This window comes from Pecten maximus, chromosome 7 (assembly GCF_902652985.1).
Source record: "Pecten maximus chromosome 7, xPecMax1.1, whole genome shotgun sequence".
NCBI lineage: Eukaryota > Metazoa > Mollusca > Bivalvia > Pectinida > Pectinidae > Pecten > Pecten maximus.
Window position 1 is genome coordinate 19,266,692 of NC_047021.1, and position 18,931 is coordinate 19,285,622.

The following is an 18,931-nucleotide window of genomic DNA, read 5'->3' on the forward strand; positions in this document are numbered from 1 at the left end:
GCCTATTGTATAGGTAGTTCCTGATTATTCAAAGAACCGCCTATCGTATAGGTAGTTCCTGATTATTCAAAGAACTGCCTATTGTATAGGTCGTTTCATCATATTTATAACACCGTCTATTTGTATACGTAGTTTCAGTAAGTATCGATATACCATCTGTTTGGATGTAAACAGGTCAGCTGGACAAAGAACACCTACATCGTTTTTGTTCCTCCACTTCCGTTTCCATGCAGCTGTGTTTGATGGAATCGTATTCCTCCTCAATATCTAACTGTCCCCTCATTGTTTGTAGTACTCTACGAGCACGCTCGTCCTTGTGGTTTATAATTAGCCATCTGGGACTTTCCGGCATCATTATAAAACCCAGGAACTGCAGGAAGGACGGGATACCGGCTAAGCCCAGCATATACCTATAGTTAACACATACATACAAGATATACTATAAATATGATATCGTATAGTACGCATATAACCGATAATGATGTATAAAAATTTCAAATACCAATAAGATAAAGCTATCACAAATATATACAGAATAGATACAGATGTCATTACAAATTAAATTACAATATGTAGAGCATTAATTAATACCAAATATATACAAATACATACAGGATACATATTCACTTCGTAATTTAAAAAACAAAAAACAAAAAAGAAAGAAAAGAAAAAGAAAAAAAAAGGTAAAAGAGAATTATATCACCTGTACGTAGTTCCTTTAAATATTTGTTGTAAATATACATAATATTTATCTACATACCTCCATCCCGTTGTTTCGTCCCATCCGAATATACCGTCGATAACATTGGCTACGAATTGTCCACACGCAACCATGGCAATGTTTGTTGATACAAGTCTACCTCGAATATGAATAGGAGAACACTCTGCCAAGTACATAGGTATTGTTGTCGATGTCATACCTGAAATATAATATTCCCTATTTAACTCGTCGTTACAATTCTTCTGATTGCGTAGTTATGGTATGAATCTGAATTAAGTTAAGTTATCAATCCTAATGCTCCTCATTATAGCAAATGCATAAGAGGGTAAGTATATCCTGAATCATAAGATGACCACGTGTAACATTGCTACGAAGATGATATGCTTGAATCCCATGATTCAAAGAATATTTCAATTATCATGTCTGTATTATAGCAAATCAGTTTAATCGCATAATATATGCGTAAAATATCAATTGATATTACGTGGTATGAACGTAATTGGCATGTTGTTTATATATTGACTCGCAACATACATATTTTTATCTATAATTTAACAATGTTATTTCAATGACACCTTCAACAAAAATGTCTTCAACATGCATTTATTATCACAATGATTGAAAATCGTCACGATAATGTAAACTCTAAATCTAAGTTCAGAATGCCATTAAGATAAATACCAATTAATGAAATCTTTAAGTAATTAGAGTTATAAATTTAAATACTAAAAATACTCAGGTGGATAAGTTGACCAAAGTAGAAAGATCTGAGGTATGATGTGACCCAGTACCGACAGCTAGCATGCCCCCATTAAACAACTGTTATCTGAACCTGAAGCTAAACAACAGGGAGACAAGTAGGAACTTGTGAGAATTAATTCATATGTGGATTCTAAGTATTGCGAACAATTGAAGATAAAAAAGAACTTCTTCTGAATCTTTAGCGGATTCAGCATAGACACCAGTTTATTTTAGTTATTGCCGGTTTCGACCTAAGCCCTACCAGATCCGAGCAATCCTCCTCAACTATTAAGTCGTAGAGGCCTTAAAATGTAGCTATCGGTAAATGTGTTTCAGCATTAGAGCAATAACCAGCTGATATGTCAGTAAGGTCGACTCATATACTCGATTACATACCAGACAACGTAATCATTTCCCCGTAAACATGGAAACGGTTGTCTCCATTTTGTCTTGAAAAGACAACCAGTGTAAATATCCATCAATCATTTTATGAAGGAGAAGGATATAAATAAACAAAACAATAAATTAAAACTACATTCTTAATGAAAAACTGTAACGATCCTAGAGCTTTGTCATCTCTGTGATTTGAAAGTGACCCCATCAATTATAGTAAAACATTCTGTTGATTACATACAATTAAATATCTCATGTGAAATTCGAACCATCTTAATATGTTAACTACATATTTGACAGTAAAAGACGACATCGGGATGAATTCATGTATCTAAATACAAAATCAAATGAGATTGTATGCTGACTGCATGAACCATGTCAATTTTGTTCTTAGATATTTCAATGAGCCGTATAATAACTTGTATACCGAGGTTTGTCCCGGACATAATTCCCTAGTGGATGAAAAAAGACAGTTTGATCGATCAGCTGGAGACCCGTATACTTAAAACGGGATGAATATACTGGGTTTCTATTTCCCGTCCCACACAACGCAAATACGTTCGGAAATTACGTCCCAACTTTGTACGACCTTTGTCAGAACACTTCGTCCTGTGTGCTTAGTCAGCAATACAAGCAATACACAAGCGTCTGACGAGATAGCCACCGTTTCGTAAATAATTCCAGCGTAAAGACTAGCCGGAGCGCACGTCTGTCGGCTTCTTGGTCTACACATTTACTACGCAACATAGAAAAAATCCATGATATAAAATGTCGATACAAAGACAATTCCCAAATTATATTAGATTCATTTTGTTATTGCAAATTAAACAAAGATTTGTTTGAATGAGTCACGAGGGATATATTACTCGATTCCTGAATGTGACAAACGGTGTAAAACTACTTCCACGTCCTTAGTGGAGTCCCACCATCTCGATTGTTACAACAAACAAACCATCGTACAAACTAGTACATACGGAAATTCATATTGAAGGAAATTTTATTTAATAGGTTTACTATTCAAATGCAAAAAATATCAAATATACGTACATGTGCAACAAGAAGGCATATGCTTCGTGATTTAAAGATACACAGAGAAATCAATGACCTTGTTTAGATTGCATGACAGCGTACAGATAGGTTCCATTCTCATAAAATTTTCCCTTAATTATGTCAACGATATTGTTTGTAATTATAGTAGAAGTACATTCACTCACTAACATGAGTAATTAGCCTATTACCGAATGTATCAATACATTGCATTATTTACACTAATGGTGTGTACTAATCAAGACTTAACATATCTAACTAAGTGATGAGACAGTACATGCAACATAACAGTGTAAAACCAATCCTTTCTCGCTTAGTTTATAATTCAGAATTGATCATATATCTCGTTTTATTTAGTGGAGATAGAAAAATAGAAATCCATTACATTTCAGTAAGCTTGGTTGAGTCAGGATATAGCGGATTGAATCAATCACATTTTAGTATTCTTTATTTAGTCAGGATAGAGAGGATAGGAATCGGTCAAAATTATGTATTATTTTTTAGCCAGGATATAGATGATATGAATCGGTTACAATTTAGTATTCTTTATTTAGTCAGGATATAGAGAATAGGAATTAGTCACATTTAAGTATTCTTTATTTAGCCAGGATATAGAGGATATGAATCGGTCACAATTTAGTATTCTTTATTTAGTCAGGATATAGATGATAGGAATTAGTCACATTTAAGTATTCTTTATTTAGTTAGGATATAGAATAGAGGAATCAGCCACAATTTAGAGGATGGGAACTGATCACAATCTAATACTTTTTATTTAGTCAGAATATAGAGGATAGGAATCAATTACATTTTAGCATGTTTTATTGCAGACCAGTTTACAATGTTTCCCTTTAGAAACAACATCAGAGTGGTTGCCCATTTTTCATTAACGACCTAAGGAGATTCCGAACTTAACAGAGGGCATTATTGTATCGACACTATATTATCTTAATATCAAAAAACGCTCGAATCACTGTCTATTTCAAATGCGAAAGTCATGTAACAAATTAAGCATCGTGTAAGCCTTGGGGACTACTTTACCATTGTGTTGATAAGTCGTTACATCAATCTTCATAGAGATTGATAATTGTATGACAATGTCATTGTAATCACCTAACCATTCCAGTCGATTAGAAAGCATAATTTGAGGTTCCAAAGACACACGCGTAATAAAAGCAGGGCGTATGATTGTAGTAATAGAAACAGTATAGGCCGGATAATGAAGTAACTGGAACATACAACTTCTCCTTGTCCTTCTTGGACTCCTCAGAGACATCATGCAGCTTTTTCATTTCCTTTTAGGACACGTTAGTGATTTTAATTATATCATACAGTTTCTCCGTCCTTTAGGGACACGTAAGTAATGCCTAGGGACATCATACAGCTGTCCCCTTCATTCTAGGACCATTAAGTAATGCTAGGGACATCATACATATTTTTACTGTCCCTTAAAGACACGTTAGGGATGCCAAGGTACATCATAAGCTGTCCCTTTCCTTCTAGGACTCCTAGGTGATGCTAAGGACATCACACAACTTTTCCGTCCTTCTAGGACATATTATTGAGGCTCTATACATCATTACAGGGCTCGTCAATGGTGCTAGGGATATCATACACATATTTTTGTCCTTCTAGAACTCGAATGTGGTGTAAGGGACATCGTACCGCTGTTAATGATGCTAGGGACATCATACAGCTGTTTTGTCCTTCTAGGACTCGTCAATACTGCTAAGGACACCATACAGCTTCCTCTCGTCCTTTTAGTATAAATAGTGTTACAGTAGAGAAAGTATGTGAACAATACCCGTAATTCAATTAATTTGGTAACATTGGATGTTGGATTAACAATAATGAAAATGTGTGTTTATTCCGAACAAGTGTTAATATTCATCAGCATTCAGATGACATGGCTGCGGCGAACCCTGGGGACTAAACGACTACCGTCAGTTTACAATCCATCATCACATAGCACACGGATATGGAGAGTTTTAATAGGAAGATGGCAATAGATACAGTATATGCAGGGAAATGAATAACAAAGCATTATACAACTGTTACGAAATTGTAAAGCTGATTTGGTTATCATATTTAATCGTTTGACGTTGATTTTTACATAATAGAGATAATGGACGGATATCAGTTAATCTCCCGTCCCTACTTCGATTTGTGTTGTTTTTGTAGGATTTTATATAGCATGCAACAGCTTAAATAATGATTTGTTAGAGCTTCCAGTACCCAGTTGTGCTGTTTCCTTAGATAAATTACATTGCCAAATAATTTTAGCACTGATAACATATTTTGATATATAGCGTAACATTTTGTCAGAGTAATGTTCTGTGCAAGAACAATTTCAAACGAAATCATAATACTAGGGTACTATGAAGCATAGCTCCGTTTCATGTTATGCATAGAATAAATAAACACACCCTACATTAATATGGATAACTATATTAAAATGGATGTAGCAACGTGCAGCTCACCGAAAGCTTGGACGCTAATACAATTCATTTAAAAACATGAGCAAACTTAATAATGTGCTTTTGTGTATTACACAAACTACAAGGCAAAGCATGTTATTGAATCTTTCATCGTTCTAAATGTGACAATATGGCCGGTGATAATTACATGTTGAGCTGATAAATTACACAGACGTGCAACATAATCATCCAAGCCCATCCATGTTAAGACCAATTCATTGATCATGTCTCTAATTACGCAATCGTTACACCATATAACGGTCTGTCAGACCGTCCCATAACACCTAAATGTCTGGCCGAGGGTGGATCGAATCCGCCTACGCAAATTGTCCACATGGCTTTGACTAATTGTGCAAATTACCCCAAATACCCTAATCAGTGTAGATATAGTTTGAGAAGCTGTCGATGACAGTAATCAACATGCATTCATTTAAAATTAAATTAAGTTGTCTTGTGATGATTAAGAAGAGGTTTCCTCTTACATTCTAAGAGCAATGACGAAACTCTCAATGAGGTTTGTTAACACATTTTCATAGATTTTTATTGAACAAATGACGTTTTAGGAAGACGTGTGTAACCCTGGTTACTAGCTGTAATATACTGCTCGACTAGAGAGATCCCTTTGGCTCGAAAGGTCTCAGGTTCGATCCCTAGCGGAGTCAGTGATTCAAATTTGAATAATCATGCGCTTTGTTACATGCGACTGAAAAAGCTTCTGCCTAATTCTCCTCAAGTTTCGTGTAACTTAAGATAATGTCCGTTATATTTTGCTCCTATTAAGGTCTAGTGCACTTTTACACTACATATTTTACGAAGTTTTTGAACTCTTGATTAAGTTGGGATTTTATTTTGATGTAACCCCTTACAAATTTTGGAGGATATCTCTCTGCTACATGATGGACGTGGGGACAAGTGTAACAATGGTCCCAGGACAGACAGCATTGGAAATTTCTTGTGATGGCCTTATGGACGATGTCGCACGAAGAGGATAAAGTAAGTATACAAAGTCGTCTAACTTTCCTGGCTATACTCATGAAATCATAACGATTCGAAGATCAAGCGTAGGAGGGACAACCAATTTATATTTATGAAGTTATCAACAAATTATGCGCCAAGATTTCCCGTGGTTTTGTGAGCTATTCTGTGACATATCGTGTACCGTTTCGTGTTAAACTCACCGCACGTCTGGAAGTAAAGCGTGGGAAGAACAATTCCATGTTTATTGATGAATTTACATCTCCATGATGGACATCTTAATCGCATAGGATCTACAATATTTCTTGATAAAAACTCATATCTGTTTTAGTTGATATTACTATACCATGTGTAATGCAAAAACGCACGAAACTTAATTTTAACTTAATAATTACACGAAAATGAGAGTATCAGAGCAAAAAAACGATAGAAAACTATTGTTGTTACGACGAAAAAACGAATTAAATCCCTTCTGAATTCATATGATCTCGAACTGATTCAATAGCTTCACGTGCGCACCTGGTAAGCGTTACCCAAGATATTGATAAAAACACGAGGCCATGGCCATAGCAGGGAGGACAATCTTGTTGTTGGCGAAGCCCCTCTCTGTCATATGCCTATCCTATTTTGATATTCTAAATATATTTGACACCAACGACGTGAAAAAAATATATGGAGAGAATATGCCTTCCAACCGACTACGATTTGTTGCACTCTCATATATTTAAAGGAGAAAGCACAATACTCAGAACACATTAGTATCTTTCTCTCAGAGATGTTCTGGATGGACATCCAGCAAACATCGTAACGTTTGTATTTGTCAGTTGAAGATACCAGCTGATAAATATGTGTTTCTGACCAATCATTAGTCACTAAAAATGTTATTCCAACGTTTCCTGACAAGCACTGATTATATTTCTTTAAATCACATTTTAGTGTAAATTACACACGTGGTCCCCTCCGAATGTCTAACTAGCAGTTTAGGTCAGCGCCTTGGCTTTAGGGATATCATCAATGCATTATTAGTCAGCTTCGATTTTCCGGTTTGAAAAACTAACGTCAATATCTCGTCAATAATGACAGTGAAAATAAATCACTGTAAGGTTTGTGTTTTCCTTAATATGTCTTTTTTCCTAAAATTTGGGTATCATTTTAAGTGTTTTCTTAATGCTTTTATTCTCTTATGCACTTCTACCAGGCCAACAAGAATGATTCATATAAGTTTGTTTCGCTAAAATAAAAAAACAAATAAATACTTAAAACACGTAAGTAATCTTTTTACCTATGAAGGTATTCACTACCACAAGATATAGCAGGGATGTTCCCTACTACCCCGTATACTCACTACATCATTATTACACAGTACACATCAATTTGCCCTGTATAAAATAATAGTTGTAACTCAATATTGATGCGAGATAATGTTGATGGTACCACGTGATATCGTGACAACCAAAGCTAGACGGAAATTTAAGACTGGTTTTCTATTCACAATGGTTACCCCCAAAACATAATAGACTAAAATGGCCCGATCAATACAATTCGTTTTAAGCTGTATCGAACGTCAGAAGGCTCCTCAAACAAGGACGAGGTAAAATGTCAAACTTCATCTTTACAATAACTGAAATGCAGAAATTGCTACCAAAACCGTTTGTAACATAATTTTCTGTAAGCAAGGTCATTTCGTACATATCAATATATATTAAATTGCAATTAATCTCTTTATCAAAAACTGAAATAACTTTAACTGAGACAAATCATACCATTATACATTCCTTCGTTGAACACTGAAGATGTAAGAGATTTTCACCAACTTTGCTCTATAATAATTTGTAAAAGCGTAAAATAATCCCATCAACAAACCCCTAAGCGTGACAACAGTAGTGACAATATTTATATGAAATGACAATTCTGATTAAAACAATGTGTACAAATGTGACAAGCTTACCCTAGATTGAATGAGATCTCATGCATTTTCATTACTACAACTATTTTTTATATAAACGCCGCATTACCTTACTACAAATAGTTTAATGGAATATTTTGTTTATTTATTTTCCATATTTGCAGGCAACAAGAATGCAAGATATATTGTATAAATGACAATTATCGAAATGCATTGTGATTTAATGATATTACGTTTTCGTCTTCATCTGTATGATCACAAGGAGCCTTGTAGATAACGAGAGGTATAAACGCTATATTCTATAACTATATGGTTTGTCTCTAGAGGCCACTTAGCTGAAACCGATATCAGCATAAGGAAGCGAAAAAAGACACCTACAACAGCCAGTAGCCGTCACGTGACGGAAAAGACAATCACCGAAAACACGCATTTCCATAATCGGGACGACACCTCGTAGTGAGAACTGTCTGGTGTCTCCTCTTGATAGTATCACTATCATTGACCCGTGTTACATGATACGACGGTCACGTGACATTTACAATGTCACTTCAACAGGCGTGTGTCACATGATACGATGAATATAAATTACACCTTGCGGTTCGACTTCTAGGATTTTATTTAAAAAAAGAATAGTTTCTTTTTACCCGCAGAAATTTAGTTATGTTCCTCGTAAAACGAGACAGTATTTAAGATAGTTCAACGGTCAGTCTGACATGGTTTATGCTTCCATGGATAGAATATGCTATTACATGGGTAGCGAAACTGGACTGGACTAGACTATACTGGACTGGAATAGACTGGACTGGACTGGAATTGACTGGACTGGACTGGACTGGAATAGACTGGACTGGACTGGACTGGAATTGACTGGACTGGACTGGACTGGAATTGACTGAACACCGGTGGCTATTTATCTCAAATGGTTAGAACTTCCGTCTTGAGTTCGGAGGTCCCGTGCTTGAGTTCCGGTCTGTTCACTCCTGTTACATATGTAACTCAGTTTAATTATATATGGTTTATAGAGCTGACTTTGACATTTGGTACCTCAGGACATGTGTAAACTATATAATAAAGCTATAAATGTGGTCAATCAATAAGTCGGTTAGTATCCCAGGCCTAACCAGTGTGTAAGCCAGACTAACCTAGGAAGAACATTGTAAATCATGAACCAATCAGGTATTTTCTTTCTCTTTGTATTCACTAACGGTGTTTTGCCAGCATACATAAACATCTTCCAAATCATTGTTTAGGTAAATGATATCCCTTGTAAATTTGTCATCAGTATTATGTTCCTTTCTGCGAGGCCTCAAATTCTGAAATAATTTAAACTTACACGGCGTTGGGTTTTTTAACAACACTAATCAACTATTTACCAATCCTAATCGCGGCACACGAAGGCATACCGTTAGGTATAACTCTAGAGGGCGTCATATTATATACTGCTTTTGTGTAACAGCCAAACAGATTGTAATGGGAAAATGAATGACCCCCGCCTGTTACACTATTACTAAAAGGTAGAAAGTGAATATTGAAATCCTTTCATGTGCCATTCATAAATATCAAGAATGGCATCAGATTGCAGGAATGGAATCATGTGTATGTCTAATCAAAATAATTTCTTTTGAGGCTAATGTTTCTATTTCCAGAATCGCCACTCTTGTTTCTTCAAAGAACAGATGTATTTTGATTTTGAAACTAAATGTATTGTAAGCATAATGCCACTCATGAAAGATAAACAATACACAGAGGATGGATTCACCATAAATACAATCAATAATATGCGTAAAACAGAAAAAAAACCAACAATAAGAATTTCACTAAATATTGAAGGCTCCCAACTCTGGCATCTCTTTAATGTTGTTGGTGTTAACGGGGATAAAAAGCAATAAGTTTAAATTACAAACATCTCATCATATCAACATTATTCTAATTTACAGTGAATATATACACTGCCTAAGATACCCATGCCCCCACTAAACACTCGGAGGAAATTGGATTTCAATCGTCTGGCTTTAATACAAAATGGTAAAGTGACCACTTTGGTTAATGTCATACTGTAGGGAGATTGAGAGAAAAGTAGATCAAAGAGAATCGTATTAGATCAGAGATAAAGCGATCTCGAGATTGAACATATTGATAAAGAGAACATCAAGCGAGCATTAAATCATCAAATGACAATATAATGACATCATTGCAAAGCAGCAGTCTATTTTGATATCCTTACGTACGGTTTGGATATCATGCGGGTCTTTATTTAGAAGACAATCGATCATAATTTGGACTATATTAAAGGATAATCACTGTATTTATTTACTTTCTACAAGGGGGGTTATTATTGATTTAAAAGACTCTGGAGATTGTTTTAGCGTGCTGTATATGTACTGATGATAATGGTGAGTATAGTGCGGGGGTGTCGTGTTTCCGGATCTCGGATACTATCATCGAGTATGGAAGGGTTTAGTAGTCTTAGGATATGTATGGTAGTGAGCGTTTAGATAAAAAAAACATCTCATAACATCAAACACATTTAACTTTTCAATAATTAAGGCAGTGTATATACCATCGTCAATACTAGTAAAGTATTGAATTTGTCAATATTATCAATGAAATGAACGATTGACTAATTAACATCATGAGCTTATCATTGGAATCGCCATTGATGTTTTATTCGATCTTAATGTCATCAGGCCATCCGTCTACTAGCATGATATTATAAAGTAAAATTATGTAAGGATTTATTTTCATTATTTGTTTCCAGGAAATAGGTTCTGACCAGACAAACTATCAAGCCCATTTCTTTTTTGCTAAATGTACATCTTTTAACTCTTAGCCAGAGAACAGTACAATTCCATGTTCGTTTTTATTACATTATGATACATTGCCAGTTTGTAAAATCTGTAGAAATAAATGCGTAATTACATTATTAGTGTCACGTGAAGTAAAATATCTATTCTAGTTAAATAAGGCGAAATAAAGTGCTACATACATCAGATTCTAAAAAAAATGACTACAAATAATATTTCCCTTAAACTAAAAATGTATATGGATGAAAAAACATTCCCAATGAAGATCATTGTCTGCCTAGAATTACATTCGAATAAATGCAAAGCAAATCAAACGTATGTTTCGTATGGAATGAATTTGAAGAAATGGACCGAAACAGCATATACATGGATGATACGTTACCAAGTAACAATTCAGCTTGTCCTATTGTCATTCGGATTGGCCTTTGCTGATAGCACGGTGCTATCGCTGAGAGCTTGTGTTGTGAGCAGTAAGCCGTAGATCGAGACAAGGCTCCCCTATCTTTATGCAAAATCACGTATTGTTTGCCTTGTATAGTGATGGCATATTTGTATAATAATCGTTCCTTTGGGGTTTAGTTATCTCCTTTGAGGGCTTTATGGCAGTGGTCGATCATTGCTGGCGAGGTTTCCCATAACCCATGTGACCTGTTCTAGCGGATATCTACACGACACGGGTATTACGTTGGTAGGCTCATTACTGCCCCAAACGTCAAATTCTGGTTATGATAACTCAAAATTTGATAGAATGCAATCGATTTTGTCTGTTGTTTCTCTTTAATGGGTGCGATCTATTATTACAAACAATCTATATTCTACAAGACCTGATCTATAGGTTTTTGACTTTCGAATACAGTAGTTTCTTACACAGGGAAAAGAACAATCTCCGAGGAAATGTCAAACTTGAAAACTAATTACATGGCATTTTATAAAGGTCGAGCCTGCATAGAAATGACGCATGATGAGACTGCAGGGCACTCGCAGTGTACTTTCCAAAAGACTTGGATAGTGTTTAGATATTGTCGACACAGTCGAAGAATACCATTTACAAACTAACCTTTGGATGTTGAAATGTTCATGTATTTTGTATGCAAATTGAAAACGCTTGTATTTGAAATGTCGAGAAACATGAAACCCTGTAAGCGTAGCTGTACACCCAGGTATTAGAAATCACGACACATCTAATAGTTAATCATTTAATCTATTTCGTGTTTCCTGTGTATTTTTCTGACTGTCAGTGTAACATCACACAGCATTAAAGACGACAATGATTTTCCTCTGGTCCACTGCCAGCGGCAAGTCAATTGGCCGGTAATTGTCAATGTATCACAGGCTCTGACCTTGGGTAGGGAAAGGAAAACACTAGTTGCGCTAGATTAATAGTCGATGATTCTTCCATCGACCCAGAAGTGTCGCAGCGCACGTGAAATGTGTTAATTACATGATCTGACAATACCACGCGGTGACTAGATATATAATAAGATATTTGTATTCAAAGCATTACTATGGGAGAATAAGCACGGAATACGGAAATACAAACAGCAATTCTGTACGTATTGACAGAACAGCAAACATATCAGCTAACGGGCTTCAAACACGCTAATTTTTTTTCTTGCTGATTGAATATTCTGTTTATGATGAAGTGATGTATTGATTTTTATTCAAATAAAATCCACATTCGGTCATATAACATAGACTGTAAACTTATATATTTCACCAGTTATCTTATTTTCGCGGTGAATACATTTCGCTTAAGGTAATTGACATTTCGTTGCGTTCGTAATGTTTAGTATTGTATTATTGAGAATCCGTTAAAAAAACTTCAAATGTGCAAAAATGTATATGAACAGTAACATGCAGACTTGAATATGATATTGGTTACTTGAAGAAGGATTTTTTAGGAGGTTTGTTTACATAGACTATGGCAAACTACAATGGAAGCGATATCGAATTTACTCACTTCCTTCCTGATGCTTAAACAGTTATTCATCGCCACAATTACGTTTTCTATCGCGCTTAATCTAATTTGGTAGTTGACCAAATGGTCAATTTTAGCTTCATTTAACATGGGCGTTTATTCTCCTTTAAATCGTTATATGGTAATGTTACATCGCATGTCTTATAATATAGAATCTGCGCTTGATCACTCTATCGTATACATCATAATGACTTTTGACTGTGCTATTGTTATCAGCAAGTCTATCATACAATATACCGTATTGCACATCTGTATCCTCATATAATTATAGTATATACCTACAGAACATTATACTTATTACAAAGTAAGTATCACTGAAGACCAATGATGATCATCAATGATATATATGTATTATCCGTTTTTGTAAAAACAAATTCAATGTATTACCCGGGACTACTCTACAGAATGCTGAAAAAAGTTTCATTTTGGTTCCTATAGACCTTGGAGTTGGCAATACACAGGAAATTACGCAAACGTTTCGCCGAATGGCGTCTAGCGAGAAAAATACGTGTACTTCTGATACAAAGTCCAATGCACTACTGTATCACAGAAATCACGGATGCAGGCGAAGCATTTAAATGGAAATAAATGATTTAGTTAAATAGCCTCAGAGAAAACAATTACAGAGCTTTAATTTAAACGTAATTAACTATTTATACACATGAGCCGGAAATAACTGTTTGTCATACCGGCACCAAATTTTCATCTCAGCATAGTCCTGGTTGGTTACTCCGACATCAATAAATCAACATTTACTGATTGATACTTCTGTCTGTCATAACTCGCTTGTGTTGCCCACAAGGAGCCCACTGTCGGTAACGGATGGTTATTATTAGACAGACAAGTAAGGATGAGGAGGAGTTGTGACATGTGGCTCAGTGTCCGGCGTGATATACCCTAAAGTAACAGCCAGCCATCAATTAACTGCTACATTGATTTTTGGGTTTTTACGGGACTTCCTAAAGACATAAACACATTGGTTACTGTTAAAATCAATACAATACATCGTAGTGGCACATCAATAAACGCCGTATACATATAACATTCCGATAGGCAATGGCTTTATCCCAATATCTTTGAAATAAGTTGAATGTGTCCCTTTGTGAAATACAGGTTCTATATAAGTAAGTTTAGTACATTTGTATAAGTATTATTTATCATTATAAAATGCGCAAACCCAGAAATGTTACCCACTCCCCCTTTTTATTACAATTTCCTAATTATATTATATTGACTATTGATAACGGATGTTTCATAGATATATCCCCTTGCATGCCAAGTATAACCGCTGAAATATCCTGATTTACCCATATTTAAATAGTATGGATGACTTGTACTAGGCTTTCACTTCATAAAAGACGAACTCGTTGCTTGACCTTTGCACCCTGAAACATAAACGCGTTCGAGGTATTCTCATACTTGAAATCATTTACTGAGGTTTGATCAAAATCCATTTAAAGATGAAGCCGCTAGAGTGCTGACAAAAGGTTAACAAATACACGTACACACGCACGTTCGAACGGACCGCTATATCCCCTCCCTGACCTAGTCGCGAAGGATATTCTTACTCGAGTCATGAATATATTGTCGTATACTGTGAAGTTTTTAATTCGCTTACATTCCCCTACCTCCATAGGATATCAAAATAAATCAAACACGAAGTTGGAAGCGGATGTTATCTTTTTGGATTGTGATAATCACGTGACTATCTTCTTTGCGCGCGACGATGATTGTAGAACTCGTTCTCGAGCACGATGGCCGAAACGGGGGATCATTCGACTGAGAAAACATACAGTCAGTACTGCATGTCTTCGTAACATAAAACGATATAAACGGTGAACAGTATATCCATAATCACCCGTGTAAAAAGATGACGGCATTGAACGTCGTCCAATGTGCACTTCGTTCCTGCGATTATTTATTTTAACAGCACTGCAGTATAATAACGCATGGACAAGATAATAATGTAACGTATACGACTACGCCATCGCCTAATATAGTGACATGTGTATGCATGAATCAATATGCTGTTAGAATCAGCTTACAGACCACTCCGCAATCAGACAGATTATAGTCGTTTGAAGGGTAAACCAACTCTACAAAATAACCGTCAAGTATGCATAGAATCCATTTCCTGTTACTGTGTAAATCACCCATAATCGATAACTCTCCGACCCGTGGTAGACACGCTTGTTGCCTTACTTACACCGTCTTAGCATGTCATTACTGTGTAAAATATGTCTACATATATCGTTTTGAACATGGATATACTGCAAACTAATTCCATTTTAATCCATAAATTTTCTTTAATATCCCCTTATACTGTAATGAGATAGTATAGTAAGATTGATGGAGATATCAATGAAGTGTTTCATGTCGAAAATGCATACATATCTAACGAATTACTTTCGGAATCAGGGTTTCAACTCATTTCCTTTCATACACGACGCGTGTGACGGGGTTTCAATGCATTTGATTTATTCTGTGTTGATAATGATTTGAATGATAACTAGCTTGTTATATAGCACGGATATTTATCAGCGTCGACATACTACCGTAATCAAACTGTCGTTAGGAGTCAAATTCCTGGAAATCTATGAAACGGATAAAATAGTATGGACTACATGGTCGCTAAGCGAGGTCAAGGTCTTTAGTAAGATCCATGGCATTGCCGTAGAAGTGGGGATAATGAGAGCAATAGGGGTACCTGCAATGCTGGTCCTACTTTGTTAATGTCTGGAGATGTCTCGTTTAAATATCACAGCAGAGTATGAATCAAACCAATGCACAGCTCGCTTGAGAGTACTACCAACACCACACCATAGTATCGCCATTAATTATAAATTGGCCAGCGAAATCGATCATCAAAAAACAAATACTGTGTGGGCGTGCGTGTTGATATGTGAAACCTGAACCTGTCAGGGAAAATTTACAGGACCGACAGAAGTGGTGCGATAATTGATCAGGCTGTGAGGAAACTCTATCCAGCAACATTTGCTGTAGTGAAAAGCCTTAAAAGATGGTTGAAATGTCAACTTAAATGTGTATTTCCTGTTTATAAGTAGATTTATAAGGTTAGTTTGTGGAAATTATCATCGAATCCAAACCACATTTTCTCTTAACAGATATGGCCTTCTTATTGATTATTAAGTGTAATGAAGCCTGTTACAACCAGATCCATATTATCTACCCGATAGCACTGATAAGTGAAATATACTAACAAGGAAAGCCCAACACGAAATATTCATAGCAGTATAGGTCTCCAAATCTACATAAAACAACCATAGAATAGGGTTTTGATATAGTATTAATATGCTGGTGTGGGTTAATTAGATCATTACTATCACACTGTACTGTAGTGGACGATCGTGGAACGTTTGACAATAAAATAGTTCTTCACAAAGAAGACCCCCTAGATCCACTTAATACAATTTCGCATGAGTTTGACATATAAAAGTGTGTAATTGATGAGAGATGTGGACACTAATAAGATCCTATCATACTGATTGATCGTCAATAACATTGAATGTTTTGTATGGATTCAGCTATTGCGGTATAAACAACTTGCGGTGTTTTGTTTTCTGGTTTAAGGATAGAACTATCGCCAGCACGCCATATATATTCATTCACAGCAGTATTTTGAAGTTCTGGATAATTGTTTTGACAATAAACAACAAAGGTGATTAAAGTACAAAGAGTAAATATAAAAAAAGTATAATGGAAGATAGAAGACATAACCTGATGATATGTGACAGTTTAAATGTTAACAAATGAAAATATCCGTATGCTCAAAATAACCCTATGTTACACGATTGATAAGCGGATACCTGTTAAACAATATAAATGTTTGTGTTCAATATTGTAACATAAGAAGTGGTTAATTCTGACCTTAAACTGCTTGATCTTGATCAAAGGCCATCGAAATTTGTGCAGAACTTGTGTTACAATACTATCGTACTTTAAAAAAATCAATTAGATACTTGTTATACAAATTGTTGTATTATGTAGGAATGTATGGACACTTTGATTACCGTACTCCTCTATACCATGTTTAGTGAATAGTAATAAATACACACAAAAAACATACAACATATAAAAACAAATCCTATCTCGATGTAATACAATTAAAGACGTACAATGTATCAGAGCAAGACAAATCTTCGATAGAGAAGCATTAAGAACTAGCGGTAAATGGACCCGGGACTAAGTCTTCTGGAAGGATACACGGACCCGGGACTAAGTCTTCTGGAAGGATACACGGACTTGGGACCATGAGTTCTGGAAGGACACACGGACTTTGTCTTTTGGAATGGTAAAACGATGTCTTCTAGAAGGGCAAACGGACCCGGACCATGTCTCCTAGAAGGGTAAACGGACCCGGACCATGTCTTCTGGAAGGGTAAACGGACCCGGGACCATGTCTTCTGGAAGGGTAAACTGACCCGGACCATGTCTTCTGGAAGGGTAAACGGACCCGGACCATGTCTTCTGGAAGGGTAAACGGACCCGGACCATGTCTTCTGGAAGGGTAAACGGACCCGGACCATGTCTTCTGGAAGGGTAAACGGACCCGGACCATGTCTTCTGGAAGGGTAAACGGACCCGGACCATGTCTTCTAGAAGGGTAAACGGACCCGGACCATGTCTTCTGGAAGGGTAAACGGACCCGGACCATGTCTTCTGGAAGGGTAAACGGACCCGGACCATGTCTTCTGGAAGGGTAAACGGACCCGGACCATGTCTTCTGGAAGGGTAAACGGACCCGGGACCATGTCTTCTGGAAGGGTAAACGGACCCGGGACTATGTCTTCTGGAAGGGTAAACGGACCCGGGACCATGTCTTCTGGAAGGGTAAACGGACCCGGGACCATGTCTTCTGGAAGGGTAAACGGACCCGGACCATGTTTTCTGGAAGGGTAAACGGACCCGGGATCATGTCTTCTGGATTGGTAAACAGACTCGGGACCATGTCTTCCGGAAGTGTAAACGATGTCCCTTTGAAAATCTTTCTTAGCTGTATGGTGCAGATTTAAGACATATACTGTACTGTATCTATTATAAAAATCATATCTAGAGGTGGTATCATCGTGTGTCTTTTAAGCAAAACTATTTAGATAATGATCTATCTACTACTTTATTTGTCCATTCTGCCACTTAAATTATAAAGAAGTCGGCAGTACATGTATAGAAAACACATCAAATGAAACTAGCGTCATCCAGTAAATTAAGTTATCATGATTGTATACTAAATCAATTACCAAGCGTATGTGTGTTCCTTCATCTTTGAAAAATGTATAGAAGCGCATTAGAGGTTTGCAATGACCGGAACTACTCTTCCCGCAAGGGCAAGATCTGATTGTCTATCATTCATAATCAAACCACACTAATCAATCATGAGCGTAAAAGATATATTGTTTAAAGATATAAGGTCTGTATAACTTCTGTTTCTGAATAAACACTTGTTAAGATGTAAGATGGTCTGTTAAAATGTTCTGGTTTTGTGATTAACAAATTAACATTAATGTTAAAATAGACACCCGTTAGCTATCTCATTTATGGACATTGTTTTCTAAAACCGACAAGCAGCCATGGGAAAAAACTCAGCGAGCACACAGATGGCAATGTTTGCATACTATTATTTTAAAAACACTGTTGAGTTACGTCTTTGTATTTTATCTCTGCTTGTGTTGTAATCTGTACAATGGATGTAATAGCTAACTCCTTGTTGTTACATTATTTATTTGTTTTCTATCGTTAAAAGGACTTACATGCGAATTTACAACTCCACCAAACCATTGATAGACAGTCAATAGTGCGCTACTGTTAATCGGTGACCGTCCCGTGCGTTGATTAAAAGCAATCGAGTTTACGCTATCTAAACAACGACAT

The 18,931-nt window shown here is 36.2% G+C and overlaps 1 protein-coding gene across 1 annotated transcript in view; it reads right to left on the reverse strand.

Moving 5' to 3' along the window:
- Positions 1–18,931, reverse strand: part of LOC117331822 (proton myo-inositol cotransporter-like) — a 69,483-nt gene that overhangs the window by 17,978 nt on the left and 32,574 nt on the right. Inside the window, exons 2-3 of the mRNA XM_033890741.1 lie at positions 761–920; positions 199–410 (exon numbers count right to left, since the gene is read on the reverse strand). Coding sequence (XP_033746632.1) covers positions 199–410; positions 761–920 — 372 coding nt within the window. The remainder of the gene's footprint in view (positions 1–198; positions 411–760; positions 921–18,931) is intronic.